Source organism: Falco naumanni, chromosome 4 (assembly GCF_017639655.2).
Source record: "Falco naumanni isolate bFalNau1 chromosome 4, bFalNau1.pat, whole genome shotgun sequence".
NCBI lineage: Eukaryota > Metazoa > Chordata > Aves > Falconiformes > Falconidae > Falco > Falco naumanni.
The window spans coordinates 97,762,171-97,783,850 of NC_054057.1; the positions used below are offsets into that span (position 1 = coordinate 97,762,171).

The window sequence follows — 21,680 nt, forward strand, 5'->3', positions numbered from 1 at the left end:
CCTTTCTGATTTTGTGAGGCACATCGCTCCCTAATGTGACCCAGATAACAATGTCTAGTGGGGAAATTGAAAATATAAATGGAAATGAAGTAAAAGAATCTTCATCTAAGGGAATAAGAGAGGTATTATTGTATAACTGATTGAATGGGCCCAGAGGACTGTGTATTTGAAAAAAAATACGATAACAGTCATTAGGAATAACACTCTGCTGCTGCATTTTTCATGTGCATATACAATTACTGATTTCATTATTCTAGAGGCTTTCTTTGATTAACAATAAACGGAGGCCTTTCAAACCTGAATATGTCACTTTGATTTTATATGCAGAGGATGTTAAAGACCAGTACAATACTTGCTTCAACTTAGACAAGGATGACAAGCAGATCAAATCCTAAATGGAGGAGATTGATCGGTGTTTCCATCTGTGCTGGAACTGTCTTGCTCTTCCCTCTTTTTCTGCCACTGCCAGACGTAGGCAGTGCTTGTACAGGGCCACTCCATAATAATCTTCTAGCCCTGACCACGCAACTCCTACCTCCTAGCCCTTACTGCCAGAAACTGCTCTGAAGACTGCAAGGGGCTATGCACAGTGAAAAGCCTGAGCCCAGGAACAGATTCTGGGGGATCAGACTTTTTATGTGAAAATCTGTGAGCTGAACACAAGCCAAAAGGTATTCAGAGTCTAACTATTTCCCGAGCCAGCTGCTTCTCAACAACAGTATATGAAAAAGTGTCTGTAGATTTAGTCCTTTATTCACTCACATGAACTATAAGTTCACACTCCAGTGTTGTGGGTAGTCTGTTAGGCAACGTTCAACTAATGCTGAACATTTTAATAGCAATTCATTGCAAGTCAAACACTAGCTTGTCTATAAGATAACAACTGCTTTCCTCCTCTGCTTCCTTCTACTGAGAAAATAACAATATAAGGATAGCTTGATACATATGTCTGGGGTGGATGCTGTGGTTTTACCAGGTCCTTGTCACTGTCCTTGGTGAAAGTCTTCTCCTTTTCGTCTTCATTTTTAGTCCAGCTATAGGAGATCATGTAGTTCATGATCGGAGGGTGGTAGATAGTTTCTGGTTGGTTCCAAGTTACAAGTAACGCTGTCCTGTTCACCGGCTGCACTTTCATGTTGACTGGGGGAGTGCTGCAAGCTAAAAAAAACAGAAGGGAAAAATAGGAGGGTCTCTTAAATAACCGAGAGAAAACAAACAGGAAGAACTGCGCCTCACTCTAAGAGCCGTTTTTTTTCTTTAATGCCCTTGCCTACGGTAATAGCTTAGACTGCAATCCACTGAGACCAATGGGATTTAATACCACCTGCAGCTGCTTTCCGCTCTCCAGAGTAAAGGGAGTGAGAGAATCCATTTTCTGCAGGCAGGTTGCTTAGTTCTCAACTTACTTTCAGTCCTGACATTTACACATACACTTTAACTTGGTCACTTAAGAGCTCTATGCTGGAACATTTAAGAAGCCCTGTCAGCCTGAGCCCCAGCTCCCCTGGCCCACAGCCTCCTGCTGCATGAAGGGGGTAGATGCTCCAGCGTGCTCTGCAGGCACTGGAAATACTTGGAACCTCTGAAAATGTGACACTGTTGTGTCACATACATGACTATATTGGTCAGCATATACCTCTTAACCTGGTCCACTTTTGCACATGAGCAGAAGTTACTTTATACTCCTCTTTCTACAGGTTTCCCTTCATAGATTCTCAGCTGTATGCCAGTAAGGTATCACCAGCACAGGGGAGAGCATCACTTGATGGCCCTTGGCCATCCCCTTCTCACAACAGGCTGGGGAGCCCTCCGAAAGCCCTCCTAACCCTGCCTGCAGCGGGGAGGCAGGAGTGACTCCTCACTCCGGCTGAAGTCGGTGGGAACACCAGCACAGGGACAACTTAACCAGCGGCAAACCCACAGCTCCTGCTCGAGGCAGCCACCAGAGCCCAAACTTCTCCAGGGAAGCCCAAAACCAGCCCACGCGCCTCGGGAGGAGTGGGATGTGCAGAGCCCGCTGCAATGCAAAGGTCAGGTACTACCGAGGGACACTAGATGGCGCTCATACGCTATCGAAAAAGTGCATCGTCCGCTTCCCAAATATAAAGGGTTTCGCTTTTTTTCCAAGCTTTAAAAATAATGTTTAAAATACACAACTGAGGACAGATTCTCACATTCTCTTTCCCAATATAAACTCTGAACCAAGCAAAATACCGTGCAATGATACCTAAACACAGGTGCTGTGGCAAAGGAGCTGCTCTTTTCTGCCAGGGAAAGTCAAAGTGTCACCCAGCCTATCAGGCTGACACTGTTTGCAGAATTATTTTTCCCAATACGACTTTTCCATTTAAAGCCAACACATTCAGCTTGTTTGCACTCTGCAGGTATGTGACAGTGTGTATATTTGGCCATTATTTCACTTCTAAACTGTCCTGGCAGCACTCAAGGGGAGAAATGCCTTCCTGCGCCTGGACTTGCAGGTTGGTCATGCAGCAATGCTGTTACATTACTGGAATAGCTACAGTTCCTAAATAAAAATGATTAAATGCTGTAAACACCAACATTACCAGTGCAATAGAAAAATACCTGTCAAATGCATTTGTGCAGTTATAACTTACATTTTGTAGCTAGCCTGCACAAGAGAACATACATTGCAGAAATACACTTGGGCAGGAAAGATCTTTGGTGCTTGCTCCTGCCACGAGTGATGACAATCTTGCAGTTTTACAGTAGATCGTTCTGCTCAACCCAGAAGAATGATCCAGCAAAGCAAACAGACCCTGCAGTACCTCAAAACATTGACAAACCGAATAGGAGTCACTATTTACACTGAGTTGAAGGAACCAAAACGGCATCCTGCTGGCAACGCCACAAAGCCAGAAAGAACATCTTGGTGAGCTGCCTGCAGACCCCTTCCCTCCTGCTCCCTTCCTGGTCTCTGCAGGGCGCCCGTGGAGCCAGGGTGCTGCAGAGCACAGCACAAAGGTGGCTGGGACCCAGCCGAGAAGGCACCGCTGGAAGTAGTTGCTGTTGTCCCTCTTTACAGAGCTTCACCATCCTTGTTATGCCTCTCCATGCCCACCTCCTTCCACTGAGATAGGCAGATCAGTTCTCACTGACATCACTGTTTATTGATAACTGCACCAATAAATCATAACTGCCCCCTTTGGAGACCTTTGTCATCACGGAATTATGCTTCAAAATGCCAGACCAGCCTTTATCGTTCCACCTAATCAAATCCTACCAGATATAGGAGCCAGACCTACAAGTCTTACCCAGTCCTCCTCCTCCAGGAGGACACGCAGTGATGTATATATTTAAAATAATCACGCATCAAATTGTTTTAGAAATAATTCAACCAGGTAACCTTAATGAGAGACAGAGACATCTACCTTAATTGCAATACCCCTCCGAACCATGGCTAGCCAGCTGTTTCTCAAGGGACCCCAAGCCACCCTTGGGAGCGGGGGACTGTCACGTCCTCTATTCCATGCCACTCTTTGCAGCCAGCTTTGATGCCACTCAGAAGAGCTCATGCCAGTCAGAGGGAAGAAGTGGGTATTTTCTAAGGGTAAATAGGAGACTGCAGGCTCAAAGTTAGGAGACCCTCCCTGACCCTGCACCCTGACCCAAGGTCATGAGAGCACTTTTAAGCAGCTGGGGGACTTTAATAACTTCACTGAGACAAGTTTTGACAAGGACAAACCTCATTCACAGCCAGCTAAAAGGAGACTGAATTTACACTACTGCTATTTCACAGTAAATATTACAAATTTTTCATGACTTAGTGTGACTTTGTTCCAATTACTCCAAGGCACATAGCAGTACCTGATGTAATTAAGTAATAACCAACCTTTTCTGTTCAGCTACTTTTTTTTTTTTTTAAAGATTATGAACGGGCAAAAAAGAAATCTTTTTTATAAAATGAAACATATGGTTTTATTAATTTAACCAAACCTGCTCAGGACACAATGGAATGAAAAAAACCCCACGTTTGATCCAATAATTCAATTTGATGATTTAATTAAAGTGATACATAATAACGTAGCAAATGTCTGAAAGGCAAGAAAAAAAGTGCAATGATTTGACCATCTATAAAACAACTGGCATTTTCCAGAGATCTAATTTTCCTTTCAATACCCTGTGTGCCTTGGATTTTTGAAAGAAGATTAGAAGAGTCATAGGCTCCTCACTTTCTGGGGTTTTTTTTAGATGCTAAAGAACCTATACTGATTTTGCAAAATGTGTACCTGAAGGAGAAACAGAAATGCAGAAAGAGGTTGGGGCAGGGAGGGAGAAGTTTGCATCTTCCTCTGAATTGAATCAGAACACACTAAAGAGAAAAACAAGCTTTTATTTATTTATTTATTTTAAAACCCCAAACAGGCTAAATAAGCCAAAGACAACCTGTGAATTCACGATTGCATGAGAAAAAAGAACCACACCCAACAACTAGCATCATTTCACACTGAAATAGCATCTCATCTATTTTTAGAAAAAATATTACTAATACTTTTTCTAAAATTCAGATTCTAAGACATAATAAAAATATTGAGGGGGCTTCCAGGATGTCTTTCTGTGTTGTAGCGCAATACTGAGCAGATACGTGAACTGGCCCTGCGTAGGTCTAGCAGGACACCAAAGCCACTGTGTCCTGGCTAGCAGACCGCCTGTGCCAGTACTCCTGGAAGCAGAGACGCCTCGCCAGTGCCACAGGGCATGCCTCCTGGCAGGCAGGAATGCCCCGAGCATGGCACACCTGGGGCCTCTTGGAGTGAGAAAAGCCCCGCTCCCTCCTGTCAGCGGTGACCTGAACTGGGAACCTGACAAACAAGCTGGGTCTTGCCTGATGGAAAAGTCCTGCAGAAGAGGGAGGGTTGCATGGGTACATCTGGAGGAAGCCCTCTGACCTGACACAGGGCAGCCTCAGCCGATGTTTCCAGCTGTTGGCCATGTGTGGGGCTGTCTGGGAGTTTGCCACAGTCTTTTTCCCTGCAGATTAGCCCGCTGGGGAAGGCAGGGGGCAAGCCAGTATCTTGGCTAGGTTTGTCTTCCAGGGTTCAGTCAAGCCTGGAGAAAACCTGTTTGCCACTCGCAGACAAATGTAGCATGCTAATACAGTCCTAAGCGCTGGCCAGGCCAGCCATACAGCAGAGAATTATTTTCTTCATGTTAAAAACATTCCAATGGGCTGGAACAAACAAAATTAATTTAACAACTCTGCATTCATCTCTCCCATAATTTGATTTGTATGTTGTATTTGGCTACGTAACCTCCACGAGGCTTTCCTAACTGAAGCCTGATAAAGCTTAATCCAAAAGCTGCTGGCAGCTCCATTTCAGAGAGTTGAAAGAAAAAAAGGGGGCTTATTGTTTTGTAAAAACTAACCACTGATATTAAAGGCACACCCATGAATCAGAAAGGTCATCTAAGAGAATATTACAGCTTTATTTTTTTCCTAAAGAAAAAAAAAAAAAAAAAAAGAAAGCAGCCTCCATTTCTCTTTCAAAGACAGAAATGCAAAACCAGCCAAACTTTCTGGGTTTCATCATGCTTTTTGTATATGCTACCTGCAGTTATAAAAAGAGCCATTTAGGGAAAGTTTGAGAGAGTGCAAGAACTGCATGTTGGGTTATTGCTTGTATACCTTCTTCCTGTGAACAGGTGCCTCATATGATGAATCCAGTGGCATGGGGCTCACAGGGATTTATAAAATCCACTAAAAATGTTCTAAGTTAGCTCTTCCATGCATAAAAATGTCACCACTTTAAAGGCAGTTATTTCTAGCTGTGCTATTCCCTCTTTTGGAAAAGCCCACTCTCTCCCTCCTGCTGCATGTCTCAGCAATGCAAAATTGCTGTTCCTCTCCTTGGTACTGTGGGATACACATTGTGTGATGAAACCCTGACAATTTTCAGCACAGAAAAGCAACATGCCAGTGAAGTCCTGCATCCCTTATGGCGAGATAGGCAGGGATCTTCTAAGTCAATTCATACGAGGAGAGAGGAAACACTGGCATCAGGATGTGCCCATAACACATTGCTGGCTCAGGACTGAGCAGGGGTAGCTAAAACACAGGGGTAAGGGTCTTGTCTTGCTCTGGAAGTCAGCTCCTGGCTGCAAGATGAGAGAGGCTTCAATTCTCCTTTTTCTTACTGATCTGGATATATGTGGGATGAGCAGCAGGGAAGAGTGTTTCTCCCTTACAAAGTCAGAGCACAGAGGATGGTAGATGAGGAATTTCTTCCCACACGCTCAGTAGGAGAAAAACTGAAAGGTCAGTATGGGGGGTTTCATGCCTTTCTTCCCCATAAGGACAAAGAAGTTGGTGGCCAGGCTCTCAGGGGAGAGAGGGTGTTTTTTTCCCCTCTGCCCCAGCACTGGGAAGGAGCTGGAAGGTCCAGTCCTGCTGGACAGAGGACAGACAGACCACTTGCTGCTGTTGCCATAATGACACCTAACTCAGCCAGAAGTTTCCCAGTTGATTTCAGAGAAGCCTGAAAAGTGTCACCAATGCCTGTGCTATCAACAAAATACTGCACCAAGTTCATCCACCCCAGCAGCCCCCAGGAACCTGACTGCAGACAAGACAGAAGCAATGCCACCAACAGAGAAGGGAAGAAAAATAGTTTCAATCGTATATATGTCTATACACACACACACATACATATTCCTTCTCATTATTAAATGCTCAAATCTTCAAATATGCCCTGAAGCAGAAGTATGGGTCACACTGCAATGAGAAAACTCACAGTTGCTTTCAACGCCATGCCAACAGCATTGTGGTAAGGGAAGTGATGCAGCACCAGATTCAGCTGCCTTGCATTGCTGTGACTCAGTGGAGAAACTTGAGAAGAGACTCTGATCCATAACAAACAGCAGCATTCTTTGGGCCGTCGGATTCAATCTCTAGAGTTCAGTGAGGGCTGTGCTCCCAAAGGATAACAAATAGACTACGAGGCTCATACACAGAGACAACACAGGCTTTAATATATAGAAAAGTGCTACGAGGCATACTTACAACATTTCCCCTTTCTCTTTTTACTAAATGTTTGCAATTCTTTTGCTTTGCTTTAGTGTACATCGTTAACTTCTCAGAGTGCTTATAAATGACATTATTAATATATAAGGATAATTGCTTTAAAGAGAATCACGCATTTTTCCTTTACCTTTGCCTGCACTTTGCCAGCAGGCATTTGCAGGCTCTGGAGCATGCCATACACGCAAATATTTGTGTTGATCTACTTCAATCCACAGGCAGAATGTAGCTAGGAGACAGACTATTTATCTTCCCCGCTCTTACCTTTCACTATGCTTCAAACAGGCAGGGTTGTTTCTTAAGGAGTGAGGGACACCAAACAGACCCTGCTCGTGTTTTATAAGCTCTGTGAAACAACCTCATGAGCAAACTGGCACGTGGGGCACTTCCGATGGAGGAGCTCTGGGTAAGCTGGGTTTTGCCCCTCCGCTGCCTGTCCCTTTCCAGAGGCGAACACACAACCAGCACACGGATTCATTCCTGTATGGCTTGCTTTGTAGCATTTGAGTTTCCATGGCATCACAGCAACGACCCTGTTTTACCTCAAGGCATGGACTCTGGGTCTTACTACATTTTGTTTGAGCCCAAATATATCATGTGTTTCACAAATACTGTTTCTAGAGCTGTGGCCTGAATTCTCAGCGGGTGCAGATCAGCCTTGCACCGTCAGATGCCATGCTGGGCTAAACTGATGTCCACCAAGGGTCTGCCCTGCAAGTTTTCTGTTTATATTGCACACATACACACAGAGGGTGACCAGTGTTTAATATGTACACCTGCCTCCTTATTTATACAGTGTGTCTGATGCAACACGTGACCACATTCAGTGGCACGTGCTGCATCAACAGGGGGAGAAAGGAGGATTTCCTGCCAGAAGGACATGTATTTGCCATGTTAGCCAAGTCAGCCTTTCCAATGTCCTGGAGAGGGTTGCTTGGACCAGGGAGCGTATGAAGCACAAGCCAACAGGGCTGGTAGAACATCCCAGTACGTGCCTGAGGGATGTCCAGAATCAAATTGGGAAAGCAGCTTCCTTTTCATAGCTTCTGGAGGCTTTTTCCAACACAAGGGATGAGCAGCAGACACTCATGGTCCAAAGTACTGTCAAGACTGAAATGAAAATCTGTACTTCTGTGGGCCAAACAGCTGGACTGGCACATAGGCAGCGTAGAAAGGAATTCCCTGCAGGTGTAAATGGAATAAATCATCAAGCTCCCTTACAAGTACTCAGCTCTTCCAGCTTTAGTAGCAGCTGTGAACACAAACCACACTTAAGACGTTTATACTGAATTCCTCTTGCTCTCTTGGTTTGGGCCCTTTATAAGCTCTAAACAAGTGCAAGCAGTTACTTTTGTTTATTAATAAATCTACTAGTAAGCTGCCTACTACATTCAGGCACAGACACACATGTTGCTCACATTACAGCTACAGGTGAAAAGAGAACCCTGCAGAACAGAGCCGCTGAGAGGGGACACATGAGACCTATGTCAGGTATATGTACCACATCTTTTTGTACCCAAATCCCCCTCAAAAGGAGTCAGTTTTTTCCTGAAATGCTTTGCTTTCCACCTGACTGATCTGAGACTCTTCGGAAGGCAGCAGCTTGTCCTTTCCTGCTTTTGCATAACATGCTCCAAGCCAACTACATACATGAGGACCCAGCGCTGAAGAGCAAGACGCAGATGAGGTGGAAGGGATGAGATATGCAGGAGCACACTGATCTCTGCCTAAAATTGTGATTACAGCAGGTACTCAAGGTGCATATCAAAGAGATTCTTCCAGCAATAGGTGAGTACATTTACTTGGAGCACTCACGCATAGAGGCAGCTGGGCAGGTCTACAGTGCAAAGAAGATGCAGGGCAAGCAATTAGCAGCATGGTGTTACCACCTTCAAGTGCAACCTTCTGCACTGAGACAGTCTGCTGCACCAACATAAATCCTAATAATGATACATAGATTCATCTGCACCAGCACACGGTAGTAGGGCACTGACCTGATTAAAGGGGAATGGAATCGGGAAAGAATAATCTTTATAATGAAACAAAATAAAAAAGGAAACTCTGAAAAGTCCAGTTAGCCAAGGAAACCAGGAAGGAGTTGTTAATCTATGAAGAAATTTTCCAAGAATTGGCCAAAGTACAAGAACCATCACTAAAAAAGGTTCTTGCTTATTTTCATTTTCCCTAAGATATTTAAAGAAAATAAATAGTTATTTTGCTTTAGCAATCCCGACTTAAGGTTTCAATAACATTTCATTTTAAATTTACATTTACTATGTTGTTTTGGATAGATAACACTTACTGCTATAGAGTATTTTGTGGTCATACAAAAATATATCGTATAAACGACATTCTTCAAGAGTAGAACTTTTCTGCCTAATGCTCTTTTTGACCTCCCAGAGAGAACCCGAGGGCATGAAGAGACTGCGAAGCTGTTTTGAGAGAGTTCTCATAAAACATGGGCATTTAGAAAGTAAAAACAAATTACTGGGAGTAATAACAGAGGCTATAAATGAGACAAATAACTTGTTCTCATTCAGAAACACTGCCGCCAATGCTCTAAACTATCTGCTTCAAAATGATGATGTCACTGCACTGAATCCCCAGAACTTTGGATGCTGCTGCAGTGGAGGTGCACTCCAACGCAAGGATGCTACACCATGCGGAAAAGGCAATACCTTCGTAGGAGGCCTTAGTTTCACTTCTGACACCAGGAACCATGAGATAGCAAATAAGAACTAAACTGCTTTGGCTGCAGGCTGATAACTGGAGCTGTGCCTCCAGTGCAAAGCAAGCTGGAGGGAAATTCAAATATTTTCTATCCATGTTTTAGCGGCATTAAGTTACAAGGTCTTCCAAACTGTGTATCACTACCGCATAACAAAGAACAGTAAGGAAAATGACTGCCTGTACACCACTAGAGAAATGTCCCTGTTTAAAGTCCAAAGCTAAGTAACTTTTACTACAGTGAATTTATGACTGCTCATTATTTAACTTAGTCTAGGATCATAATTAAAGATGGTACTCTAAGGCGAATTCCCACTGATGGGAAACAGCATCATTTGAGACTCCAGCAAAGAGTAATCAGACACCTTTGGGGAAGTAATCAGGCATCTGTGAAAGAAAACTCTGATGTCAAGAGCCCCTCACACGAGATGCTTGTTTAAGTGTTGTAAGGCTTGCTGCACGTTTAATGAGACAGAAAGGTTAAAGGCTTTTTTTCTTTTTTTTAAGTGTTACAAAACATAAAGACAAAGAAACAACATTTGACAGTCCTAATCAGCAGCAAAATAAAATGGGCAAATACTGTTGCTTACGGGTTACTTTCTGAAACAAGGAAATGAAACACCTTTTCCTCCTGAGTTTCCACGCCTACACCTTTACTGAAGCAGGTAATGTTTTGTAAATACATCTCTGCCTGATGAAACAACACGTGAAAGTAGTAAGGAACATGCAAACTCATGTCTTCAAACTGGATGGACTCTTTATGTAAGAATTCTGTCTATTTGTCCCTAAAGAGCAATGTACACTATTAAACTGATAAGTAATTAACAATCCCTCTAGCATAGCTGCTTGCAAGCAGCCCACAAAAAGCCAGAAGCACAATATGTGACGTGACAGAGCAACACAGTCCTGAGCCACAGAGGACAGGCCAGACAAGAAAGGAGGCAATTTTAACAGATGGCCACCTGCAAAAATCAAACACTGTCACCGTCACTGATACTTACAGTATCTGATGAACATTTTACAAATACATTCCTGATTTAATATGTCTGTACAGAGAAACTCTAACTTTTCAAAACTTTATATACATCAGTACTGTAACACTGGTGAGCCCTCTTGTTAACTTTTACAGGCCGATGATCTGCATGATTTAACAGCATGATCCACTATATACTTTGAATCTCCAAAAGTTTCATCTTTGTAAAAAATATCAATGTATGATGGTTTACTATAAATCCACCAGTTGCTACAATGACATAGCTGAACAGTATTTATCCTGAATGGTATATTTCAGAAATAAGATATTTAAAGATGAACTGTATGGTTCCTTGAAACAGCTCCAGGGTCAAATGAAGAATTAAGCTCAGCTCATGGGGTCTGATTCAGCAAAGGTCTTATGCATATGCTTTTATTCCAGGCATACAAGCAGTCCTCAAGAGAACTATTTTAAATCAGCTTTTGCCAGCAGGAAGAAGGAATGAGATAATGGAACCAAAGAAAACTCTTCTTGCTAAATACTAACACAGAGGGAAAACTGGACTTTTCACTCTCCCTCTGTTAGCCCTCTACACTATTTCTAATTAGCAAAAATATTTTGACACTTGAAAACACCACCCCTCCCTTCATTGCCTCTTTAAAAATAAAAAAGAGAAGGGAGAGGAGAGTGACTGCAAAACAAAAGGCTGGTAACATCCATGTTGGCTAACAAACTGGATCCAAATGCACTGACAGTTTTGGTTGACCTAAAATAACCTTTCCCAGAAGACATGTTATTTACCAAATACCACCACTTGCAGGGCTTTGCTGAGGAAATACTCTGAGGACTGGCATAAAGTGAGAAATAGTTTTCCTCCCATGTATCTGCAGGTTACTCTACTGGTCACGGTTCTGTGACCCAAGATAGCTTTGACAGTTGGGAGAAGAGACATCCCTGTTTGGTGCCAAACTGTTCAGGCTAGCATGTTTGTCAATGGACAACGGCAGAGCTGCATTGCTTTGTGCTGATCTGAAATTCCCTATTCACTGGGGGATTCTGAAAATTATTCTGAACATTATATGCAAATTGTTCTGGGCACATTTTCCTCCAAAATAAGAAAGGCTTACATAATGAACGCTACGCTGTTTTCTAGATTAGCAATACTGCCCATAGACTTAATAGAGTGTGACAGAGGAAACAAATTGCAAAAATTCACACCGACAAACAAACCCAAACTTCCCCTCCAGAGCTGAAGACCATCACAAACCATATCACCTTGCAGCAAGTAACAGACACATTTTCGTGACCTTGCCTTTTTCTACAACGCACAAATCTAAGCACGGGGAGAGTAGACAAGAGCCAACATCTGACAGCCACTGGTCACATTGCTTAATGCAATGTGGAAAGCATCGAGATGCAACCATGAGGTTGTGCAGAAGAATCTGCATAAAATAAATTTGTTACGCTAACCCTGCACTCTTATATTTGTAATGCTAGACTGTCTGGCTGAGAAGCGCTCCGCGCGCTTGGCTCCTCAGTACTTTTGCATGAATGACACTATATAAAGAGGTACTGTATTTACTAGCTGAATAAACAGTAGGTTTTGCTTTCACTCAAGTATTATGACTTCAACTCATTTTATTTATATGTCAGTAGTTCAGAATGTGCAGTGGACCAGGCACATCATCACTGTTCACCTTTGTCAAAGAAGAGGCCAGAAACATCCACGTTGTTATATCTCTGGAACAGCTATAACTCATCCCTGTAACCTTTGGAGGATACGCTACAATCCATTTTGTGTTAGCAACACTGCAGCAACCTATTTATTTTTAAGTTCATGAAAAAAATGCACCTATTTTCAGTGTTCCCTGGTGTGCACACAACCCAAAAAGTGACAAGTTGACAGAGCTGGTACAAAAAGACTGGCTGCCCAGCCATTAGCCTCCTATAGCAAAAGCTCAAGGGGAAAAAAAGAATCACTGACTGTAGCATCACCCCTGCCATTAGATGGCATGCTGAATGCTGTCAGGCCGTGGGAAATGCATGCTCCCCACCTGATGGTCTCTCTTGAGCAAGCTCAAATTCCCAGGCAGGCACAAGTACGGAGCATTATGGCACCTGGACATGATGGGAGAGGATCCAGAGAGAACCTACTCAGGAAACCAGTCCTGAAATCACATCAGGCGTCAAGCACCCAGGCACCAAGCTATCTAAGTGTGGACAAACAGCTGTGCGGCTCCCATGCTCCTGTAGACCAGCTCACACCATGTTAACTAAGCCATGTGCACCTGGTTGAATCTGGCCCTCGGAGTTCTTAAAGATCAAAATCAATGCCAATCTTTCCAGTTATTCAAGTGCTCCTTCGGCATCAATACTTCCAACTTCAAGATCAGCTCATTACTACACGCCTTAGCGTTTGTAACGTTCTGTCAACATTGTTGGTTTCAGCTATTTACTATGGGGGTGCAAATCACCTAAAGCATTTTTATAATCTTAAAAGCCATTCAGTGAGGCACGGAATATGCAGGCATGTGGCCAAAGCAGTAAAATCTTCTTGAATATTATACCACATGTATCAGAGGTACCTCGGCTCTACTCAAAATAAAAACTAGTCAGTTTTGTTACTTTTAACATAACGTAACCTATTAACTTTCATCACTGTTCTGGGTAAGTAATATGTACACAGGATATAACTGAAGAAATAAATATTGACACATGTGGCTGTTAAAACACTGATTGAAAACCGCAGGCCAGAGCATCAGAGTGTAGCAGGATTTCTTCATTCCCAAGATCTCCTTCTCACTTCTGATGTAAATTCTCCGTCCCAAGGCTGCCTTTAATGTACATGAGGTTTGTGTACGTGTATATTATATATATATAAATAAGTATGCTCATAGAATAATGAGCCCTGAGAAACACACTCTTCCAGCACTCTCTTGGGAGGGTAAGGTTGCTGAATGCAGCTGTTTTCATGATTCACATCCTCTAAGAACTACGCTCTCTGTGCCTGGCCAGGTGAAAATGCCAGGTACGAAAGGGAAGCTTGTAAATCTGCTTAGCTGTTTCCTTCTGGCAAACTGCCCCTCTCTTCCTTACCTCAACCCAGAACTGGTTAAGCACCGAGCACTTCTCAAAACTGAAGACTGGGAAGTGCATGTCATCCCTCCTACCTATAAATAACACCATTCAATAAAATAAAGGCAAATAAAGGTAGTAAATGATATTTATTTCTAGTCTTATTTTATCCAGTACTCTTTTCTTTCAGAATTTTTCATGTTCTCCTCTAGCCAGGGCTGTCTGTGCCAACACAATGACTGCAACCTCCCTCCCACCCCCTTCCATCCAGCTCATTATCCAGTGTCTGACAGAAGCAAGCACCAGCTGCTCGACAAAAAGGCACATGAAACACTTCAGCAAGAAATTAGAAAATCACCTGTCTATAAGGAAGAGGGGTTTTTCCCCGTCACCATTGCCAACTGATTGATACAAACGTCAAATTAAAAGGTCGACTGTTCTTCAAAAGGCTTGTTACTGTAAAAATGAAACCCATAACCACATCTGGATACCCTATTCCCATTCAAATACCTAATGAGTCAGTGCTAATGGGGTTGAAATTTTACCTCTGACCTTGTCCTTTCACATTTCCCTTTTGTCAGGCATCACTAAGGCCCTACCACCAGTCAGCAGAAACAGGGACACTGCCAGTCTGAGACTCATATATTCTGGGGCTTTACTGCCATGGCACCTTGTGACAGTGAGTTTGAAAGGTAATTGCAGGTACCCACAGGATTAGTTGATTTATCGACACATACCAACAGGGAATGAATGCCTGCATAACCTGCATTATTCCTTTGGTAGCTCACAGCTACCCTCAACATCGTTTTATGACGAAGTTAGACAAAAAAATTTCTCTTATTAGTCAAGCACAAAATGCAGAGGTGTAATTTACCTTTGGAAGCTTCTGTGCCGAGTGGATTTTCCAAGATGTCTGTCATATCCTGGCTCCAAGCATCCTTCACAGCAGACTTAGACACCTTCCTGTTGTTCAGGCTTTGCTGTGGTCGGAAGTTATTCCTCAGGTACTCCACGGACTTGACATGGTCTTGCTGTTCGGTGGTGAATATGGAGTAGAACGCCTCCAGCTGATCACAGTCATCATGGCAGGGGAGTGAAAGGACATTAATTAGAAAAACAATGTGGTACAATCTGGGTGGCTGATAAGAAAGTAAAATGGCAGGAAGTAAAACTTTGATGCCAAGACTGATAAACCACGTGGGAATTCAGGCTGCCCACTGAAATCACTGCCAGCCATCTTATCGTCTTATCTCAGCACAGTGCTTATCCTGCCCAACAGGGACAAGGCCCTACAGCAACCTGTGGAGTCTGTCACCGGCAAGGAAACATTTGCCCTTAGACCCCTTGTCTGGAAGGACTTTGTGTGTGACACAGCCTTGCCAAATGCTCCTCACTGCTGTTTTGTTTTGCAGTATCATGTCAAAAAGTGCTTCCAGGTCATCCCATGCCAAGAGCCTTCTCCAGGACAGGGCAACACATCCTCATCTCCGAATACCTTATGAAGTTTAGCTGCCAGGCTAAGCTTCACAGACAGCTCTTGCAGCACTTTGTCGGGTAGGTGACAGCAGTTGTCACACCTTTCTGGGCTGGACAACCAAACCCATGAGCTGGCTTCCCCATGAGCAGGTCAGTAGCAGAATGGAGCAACCTCAGGACTACCAGCTTCAAGTGTCCTGACTTCCCTACCAATCACTATTCCCTCAGATACAGAACTACAGGGTGAGAAAAAAAAACACCCACAGAATAAATCTATTTAGGCGCAGTTAGCATATACTCCTCTGGGAATCAGTTCCTTCTGTTGGATTCAGATCTGAGCTATTTTTAATAAAATGTATTAACCTGTAAGAACGAACTATAATTGGAAAACTTTTTTGTTACTTCATGTATTAGTATTTCTTAGAAAGAAACTTCTAGCAAACTAAGGTGAAAATATTTTCAGCTAATTTTCTCACATCTATCAAGGTCAGTATAGCATTAACTACAAGACTGTCATCATTCAGGTCAAGAACTAGATTTAGTTATGTTGCTGCTTGAAAGACTGAGCAAGACAGAGCTGAAAAGGATTCGGTCCCGATATTGTTTACATCAACATAAATTACATACTGTAATAGCATGGATTTGGGGAGTACAGAATCTGGCCCAAGATGTTAAAAAGGGACTTGAATTACACTCATAGCCAAATGATAGGTCACTTTGAAAACTACACCCTTTCCACAAAGTGCATCTGCTCTAACAGCTATAGAGAAGTGTATGAGAGTCCTGAAACTTGCAACTGACAAAAATCGTCATTGTAGCCTCAGTTGATAGTACTGATAGAAATAATCAAAAGAAGCTGTAACAGAGCAGTTAAACATCCTCCACTGAATCAAGAGGCCCTTGCTACTATCATTTCATTTTCCTTCAAACGAGTAATCTGAACCCCTTTTGGTGCTGCTGTCCAGCTTGCCCAGTCTGCTGGGCTTGACAGTCCTAGTTATTGGGCCGGAATGTGTAAAACTTCTCTGACCCTCAGGACAGGAGAGCGCCAATTTTTACACATTTAATTTCAAAAGTAAGTCCCCCTGGAGCAGGTGGTGCATTGAGCTGGCTGATGGGGATATGTATAGGAATGTTACCACCGGGCGCAGGGCACGGATAGCAGGGGTGAGAAAGGATGGACCTCACAGCTCTAATCCTGAGTTTGGCAAGTCTGCAATAAAACACAAAACTATGGGAACTGAGTCCTGCTTCCTCTGAGATACCAGCACAACTCAGGCTTGTACATTTTTAGCAGTAGCTTCCCCCTTATGACAACTACTTTTATTATACAAGCAGGGGAACTGAGGCAGAGGGACAGCAGGTGACCAGCAGGGAGGGGTGACAGCCAGTCAACAGTTCCCATGGCAGGCGGGGAGCTCAGGTACAGCTCCTTCCCAGCCTTGCAGGTACCGATGGTGGGATTTGGACTGTACTTTTTCTGCATCCTAGATAATGCCTTATTGTCTGGTTCTAAACTGGAATTCTCTCTCTGATTCTTTAGAGCATCATCTTGGAAAAATCTTGAAAACAGTTTCCTAATTATTAGCAGGAGTCCCTCAGAAGCATTGATAGATGGGTTAAAAAAGCAGTAAAAGGATTATCATCTTACACTTCTGTCTTACAAAAAAACCTCAGCAGGTGACCCTGCTATACCCTTCTATGAAATCACAAACCCAAACTCTTGGGAATATTTACATATCTTTTGCACTTTATGCACTGGAAGCCAGCTAACAGGGTTTAAGGTTACTTTATAAAAGCTCAAGAACTTAGGTAGCAACTGCTTCTCTGAAGTCAAGTCTCTAGGCTTATACAGCCATGACATTAATTGAATTTTTAAACTTTCAGAGAGAACTTTTAAAATATTTTCTTCTGCCATGCTACCTTGGGGAGGTATAATTGCATTTTAACAACTGCCAATTCAAATATGATTTTTAACCTTCCCCTTTTTATGTGTTGAAGTACATATAAGTCATTTCAGCTTCATTTTTACTATAAAAATATTATCTACGACAAATGAGAAATTAATTTATCTATAGCTGCCAGAAAAAAAAAATAAAGAGTGGCAGTCAAGGAGCTACCTTCATGCTTTTCAAGGAGTAAAAGGAGAACAGGAACTCCTGTTCAGAAGAAGAAATGAAAAGCTGTTGTAAGACTACTGTAGATACAGAGAAACCTGATCTAAAACTCTGAGCCATACAATTACAAACCATTAAAGCCTGATGTGCACAGTTTTGTAAGGGTTGGATATACAAATGGCAATTAAAAATACTGAAACCGTAACAAGCACAATGAGATACTCTGAGGTATGCATTATGAGAGATAATGCTGTGCTTTGGGTCATTGAATGCACTTAGCTTTACAATGCATCTGCAGGGTGACACAGCTTGTCCTGTTTTGTTGTCTAATTATCAGGAAAGATGATGATGATGAAGCACTGAGAATAAAATAGAGAAGCCTCCACAAATGGACCACTTCAGTACTGTCCTTTTTACAGCAAGGTATTTTGCACAAAAGCAAGGGTTTAATTGGAACAGCAACAGAGCTTAAACAATATCACTTTCCTCCTCTGGGATTACAGGCTGCTTCACGGGGTTTGTGATAAAGAAGGTTAAACTGTGGCAATGGATTATGTTGCACTGTTTCAGTGGAAGGAGGAGGAGGAACAAATAATAATCATAGCAATGGCAGGGTGGCAGGCTCTTAAAATCCACCCATCTAGAGCTGCCAAGGGGAAGAATACTATTATTTATTCCACATGTGTTGTAGTATCAATGAAAGTCTGTCTACACACAGAATTCCCAGCCCTTCAACCACACACGCATGCATAAAGCAGCACAACGCCAAATTTTAAAGGCTTGACTTGGCACAGTTACTGTTGTACAGCACAGGAAAGAAGCTATGCAAGGATAAAGTACCTTTATACCATTATAGTGATGGCCTTAATTGGTATTTACCAGATTATTTGTATTTTTTAAAAAGAAAAAAAAGAAGTCACAATCCACCTGATGCATGTACAGGGTATAAAGCTGAGTGTGGGCCAGGCCTCACAGCCACCAAATAATAAACAGTAAACTTATTGATGTAGTGAAAAGCTACAAGGGATTGCAAGTATCCTGCAGGCAAGGACAGAATTCAAAATGATCTCGACAATCAGAGAAATAGCCTGGAAAAAACAAAGGGTCCAATTCAACCGGGACCATGTGCGAGGAGCCCCACGCGTCAGCCAGGCCCGCGGGCTGCAGGAGCGCGTGATGTGTCAGCACTGCTAAAGAGAGCCCCGGGGAAGGGCTCCTGCTCACCGGGAGCCGAATGTGGGCCCCACCGTCACGTCACGCTGTTGTGAAAAAGGCAAAATAACCACCCCGCACAGGGGGGCTGGACACGGGAATCCTGCCACGTCCCTCGGCCTCGGGAGGGCCCCAGCTGAGGTGCTGCGACTGGTGTCAAACACAGCACTTCGGAGAAAGATGGAAGAGTCTACAGGAGAAGCAATGGGATCTAGAAAACATGAAAAAAAGCCTGGAGCAGGGGCATGGCGATTGCCTACCACCCTTCTGAAATCTTTGAGAACCAGTACCTGTCAGTCAGGATCTCCCAGTGAACTATGCATTTACGGAATTCAAAAACTATTCCCTTTACAGAATTCGTGCATGCAAAAAATGTGTTTTCAGTGGCTTATGCCAGACGAATAAAAGGAAAGACTAACTGCAGCAGGATGGCTTGCTAAAGACAACAGTCTTACAGTGTCAAAATACACTTAACTGGTAAACATCTGACTCTAACATTATTTTATCAGGACCATTCTTCTCCAGACAAATCCCAGACATTGTGCCTATTTGCATTAGAAGCTGCTATGTGCTAATTTTAAAGATTTGTGCACCAGCTCTCTGAGCACATAATGGCAGCTTTACTGTGTTATAAAAACAGTTAAGCATGGAGAATTAATGGAAAGATGTCTTTTCTAATGTAATTAGTTCAAATTACTAAATCTGAGCAGAACTGAAATCACTCACTTTACCTTGAAAAGCAAGTTTCAATTAAAAAGAATAAAAAGGAACTCCATGTAAATATTTACACCAGAGCTTAATTGAATCTTAACAAAAACAATACCAAATAAATCATTTGGAAAGGAAACTGGGTTTCATGTTGTACTGTCTTCCTAAGACTGATGGCTCATGTTCAGAAACAATATTACTTAAGAGAAAAAAAAAAAAAAAAAGATCACTGACACTTCCTTTTTTGTCAACAGAAACATTCCTGATATCATAATTAAACCAGCAGGTTTTGAAAACACTGTCTTAAAGATTGCAAATCAAGAGATGGACTTCACTAAGAAAATAAACACACCTGGTGGTAAGAAATGGGAACGGGCTTCCGAAAAACGATCCATTCCACGATCTCGCTACACGGAGGAGTAGTCAGAGAACCCGTGTAGCGGTAGTAACTCCCCAGCGATGTCGGCAGGAGGTCCCGCAAAACAAAGGGATCCAGAAAGGTCTCCTTCTCTGCAGGAAAGATTGACAAGTGGAATTACACTTTTTTTACATGCCTTTAAAACAGACATCACATCGATAGGCAGCCTAACAAGGTGTAATGGCAACAACATATTTTATCATATATATATATAAAATGAAAGATGAAAACACCGTATCGGGAAAGCTCTATAAGAGTTGATGTGTTGATTATTAAAAGAGCAGCCAAAATGCTAGTCAATCCTATACTGAACACACACGCTCCAGTTCTGAATGTACGCAGGTGTGAAATGCCCTTGTTATCCCACTGGTTTATGTTAGCACAGAAATAACACCGTATTCAGTGGTTTCAGCACTCAGTCAATGGCTCTCCAGCCTGATGGCAGCGAGGGTTCACCAAGACCCAGTGGGGACACAGCCGGGCTCCTGTGGTCCTGCTTGATGGTACATGACCAAAGAGCATCAGGTAGCACATCCATCCCATCCCCACCAGTGGGGGAAAGGGATGTAGGAGCGGGATCAATCCCTCTGCAGGTTGCTGAGATGGAGGAGGCAGAGTCATGCCAGTCAAACTTCGCTGGGAGCTGCCAGGGAGATGAGCTGAGGAGCAGGGCTGGAGGGCACCTCTGAAGCTCAACGAGGTGGCTGAAGCAGCATCCAGGAACTGCTTGTTTGGGACTGCCTGCAGCCAGCCACACAGGCATTGCCGGCGACGTTGTGAGACGCAGTCAGCACAGCCCCAGAAATACTTTTCAGAGGTAAACCCACTGTCTCTTCTCCCTAATCCATGAAACTCCTTCCCAGGGTCCAACAGTCTGGGGACAAACTCTTTCCTCTGAGAAGCTCCTTGGACAGCCTGAAATGCAAACCTAACCACTGAAAGCATTTAGCTTCAAGTAACAGTGACAAGCTGGTAATATTTAATACTGTGACAAAAAAAAAAATAAAATAAAAAATTAAAGGAGGGAACAGCTGCAGGCAAGACAATTTCCCTGCCATCCCTGAGCATTTATCCTCTGCAATTTATGTTGACTCAGAGGCCGAAGCTCCCTCTCAGCCTGTGCAAAGGTGTTCACTGCCTCAGGGCATGCTGACACACAGGTTCTCCCATACATCTCTATTCCTCACTTTCTATATTGTTCACGGTTCAAACAAGAGTCTACATTTGGGTAGTAGGAACTCTTCTCTCTCTTCCTCATCAGAGCTGCTAAGCAAGCCCGCTCCCCGCACAGCAGAGCGGAGAAACAGGTAGGCTGGTGACTGACACACACACCTTCCAAAGTCAGAATGAAAAGCAAAAGGATGAAGTCTGCAGAATTCACTTGCCAAGCATCCCACAGTTTTCTGGAAGTCTTGATCAAATCCAGAGTTGCCTATACCTCTGTGCAGCAGTCTGATAATCAGGGTCTTTTTTTCCTCCACCGCTGCTGCAAGGTGCAAATATATCATGCACTTCAGACATCTATTCTTCTGCACAATATCAACAGGTGTCCAATGTTTTCATAGTCTTTAGTGTTCCAAAATATGAGTAATTCTATTAAAGTCAAAGTACATATTGTAATAGAATACTGCTATCTCTTCATTAACAACTTAGTTACTTCTAGCCCACACAGATATCAACAACTTCTGCATGTCCAAAAAGGAAACAAATAATAAACCACAGTTTTTTTTCCTCTTCATAGCATACCTTTGGGAAAAAAGTGTGCTTAGATAAGAAATAGTAAAACATATATGATTGGCCAATGTTGAAAGAGATGCTAATCAGAAGTCATAATCACAGCAAAAGGTCATATTTAATTTGATTGGCTTAGTTTTATGAAAAAAAACTTGGTTAGAAAAACTGTAAACTCAAGTCACAGGTTGTGATTTTCAAACG

General features: G+C 42.9%; 1 protein-coding gene across 1 annotated transcript in view; it reads right to left on the reverse strand.

Moving 5' to 3' along the window:
* PTPRG (protein tyrosine phosphatase receptor type G) overlaps positions 1 to 21,680 on the reverse strand; it is a 412,309-nt gene that overhangs the window by 85,272 nt on the left and 305,357 nt on the right. Inside the window, exons 7-9 of the mRNA XM_040589702.1 lie at positions 19,680 to 19,837; positions 14,689 to 14,881; positions 974 to 1,158 (exon numbers count right to left, since the gene is read on the reverse strand). Coding sequence (XP_040445636.1) covers positions 974 to 1,158; positions 14,689 to 14,881; positions 19,680 to 19,837 — 536 coding nt within the window. The remainder of the gene's footprint in view (positions 1 to 973; positions 1,159 to 14,688; positions 14,882 to 19,679; positions 19,838 to 21,680) is intronic.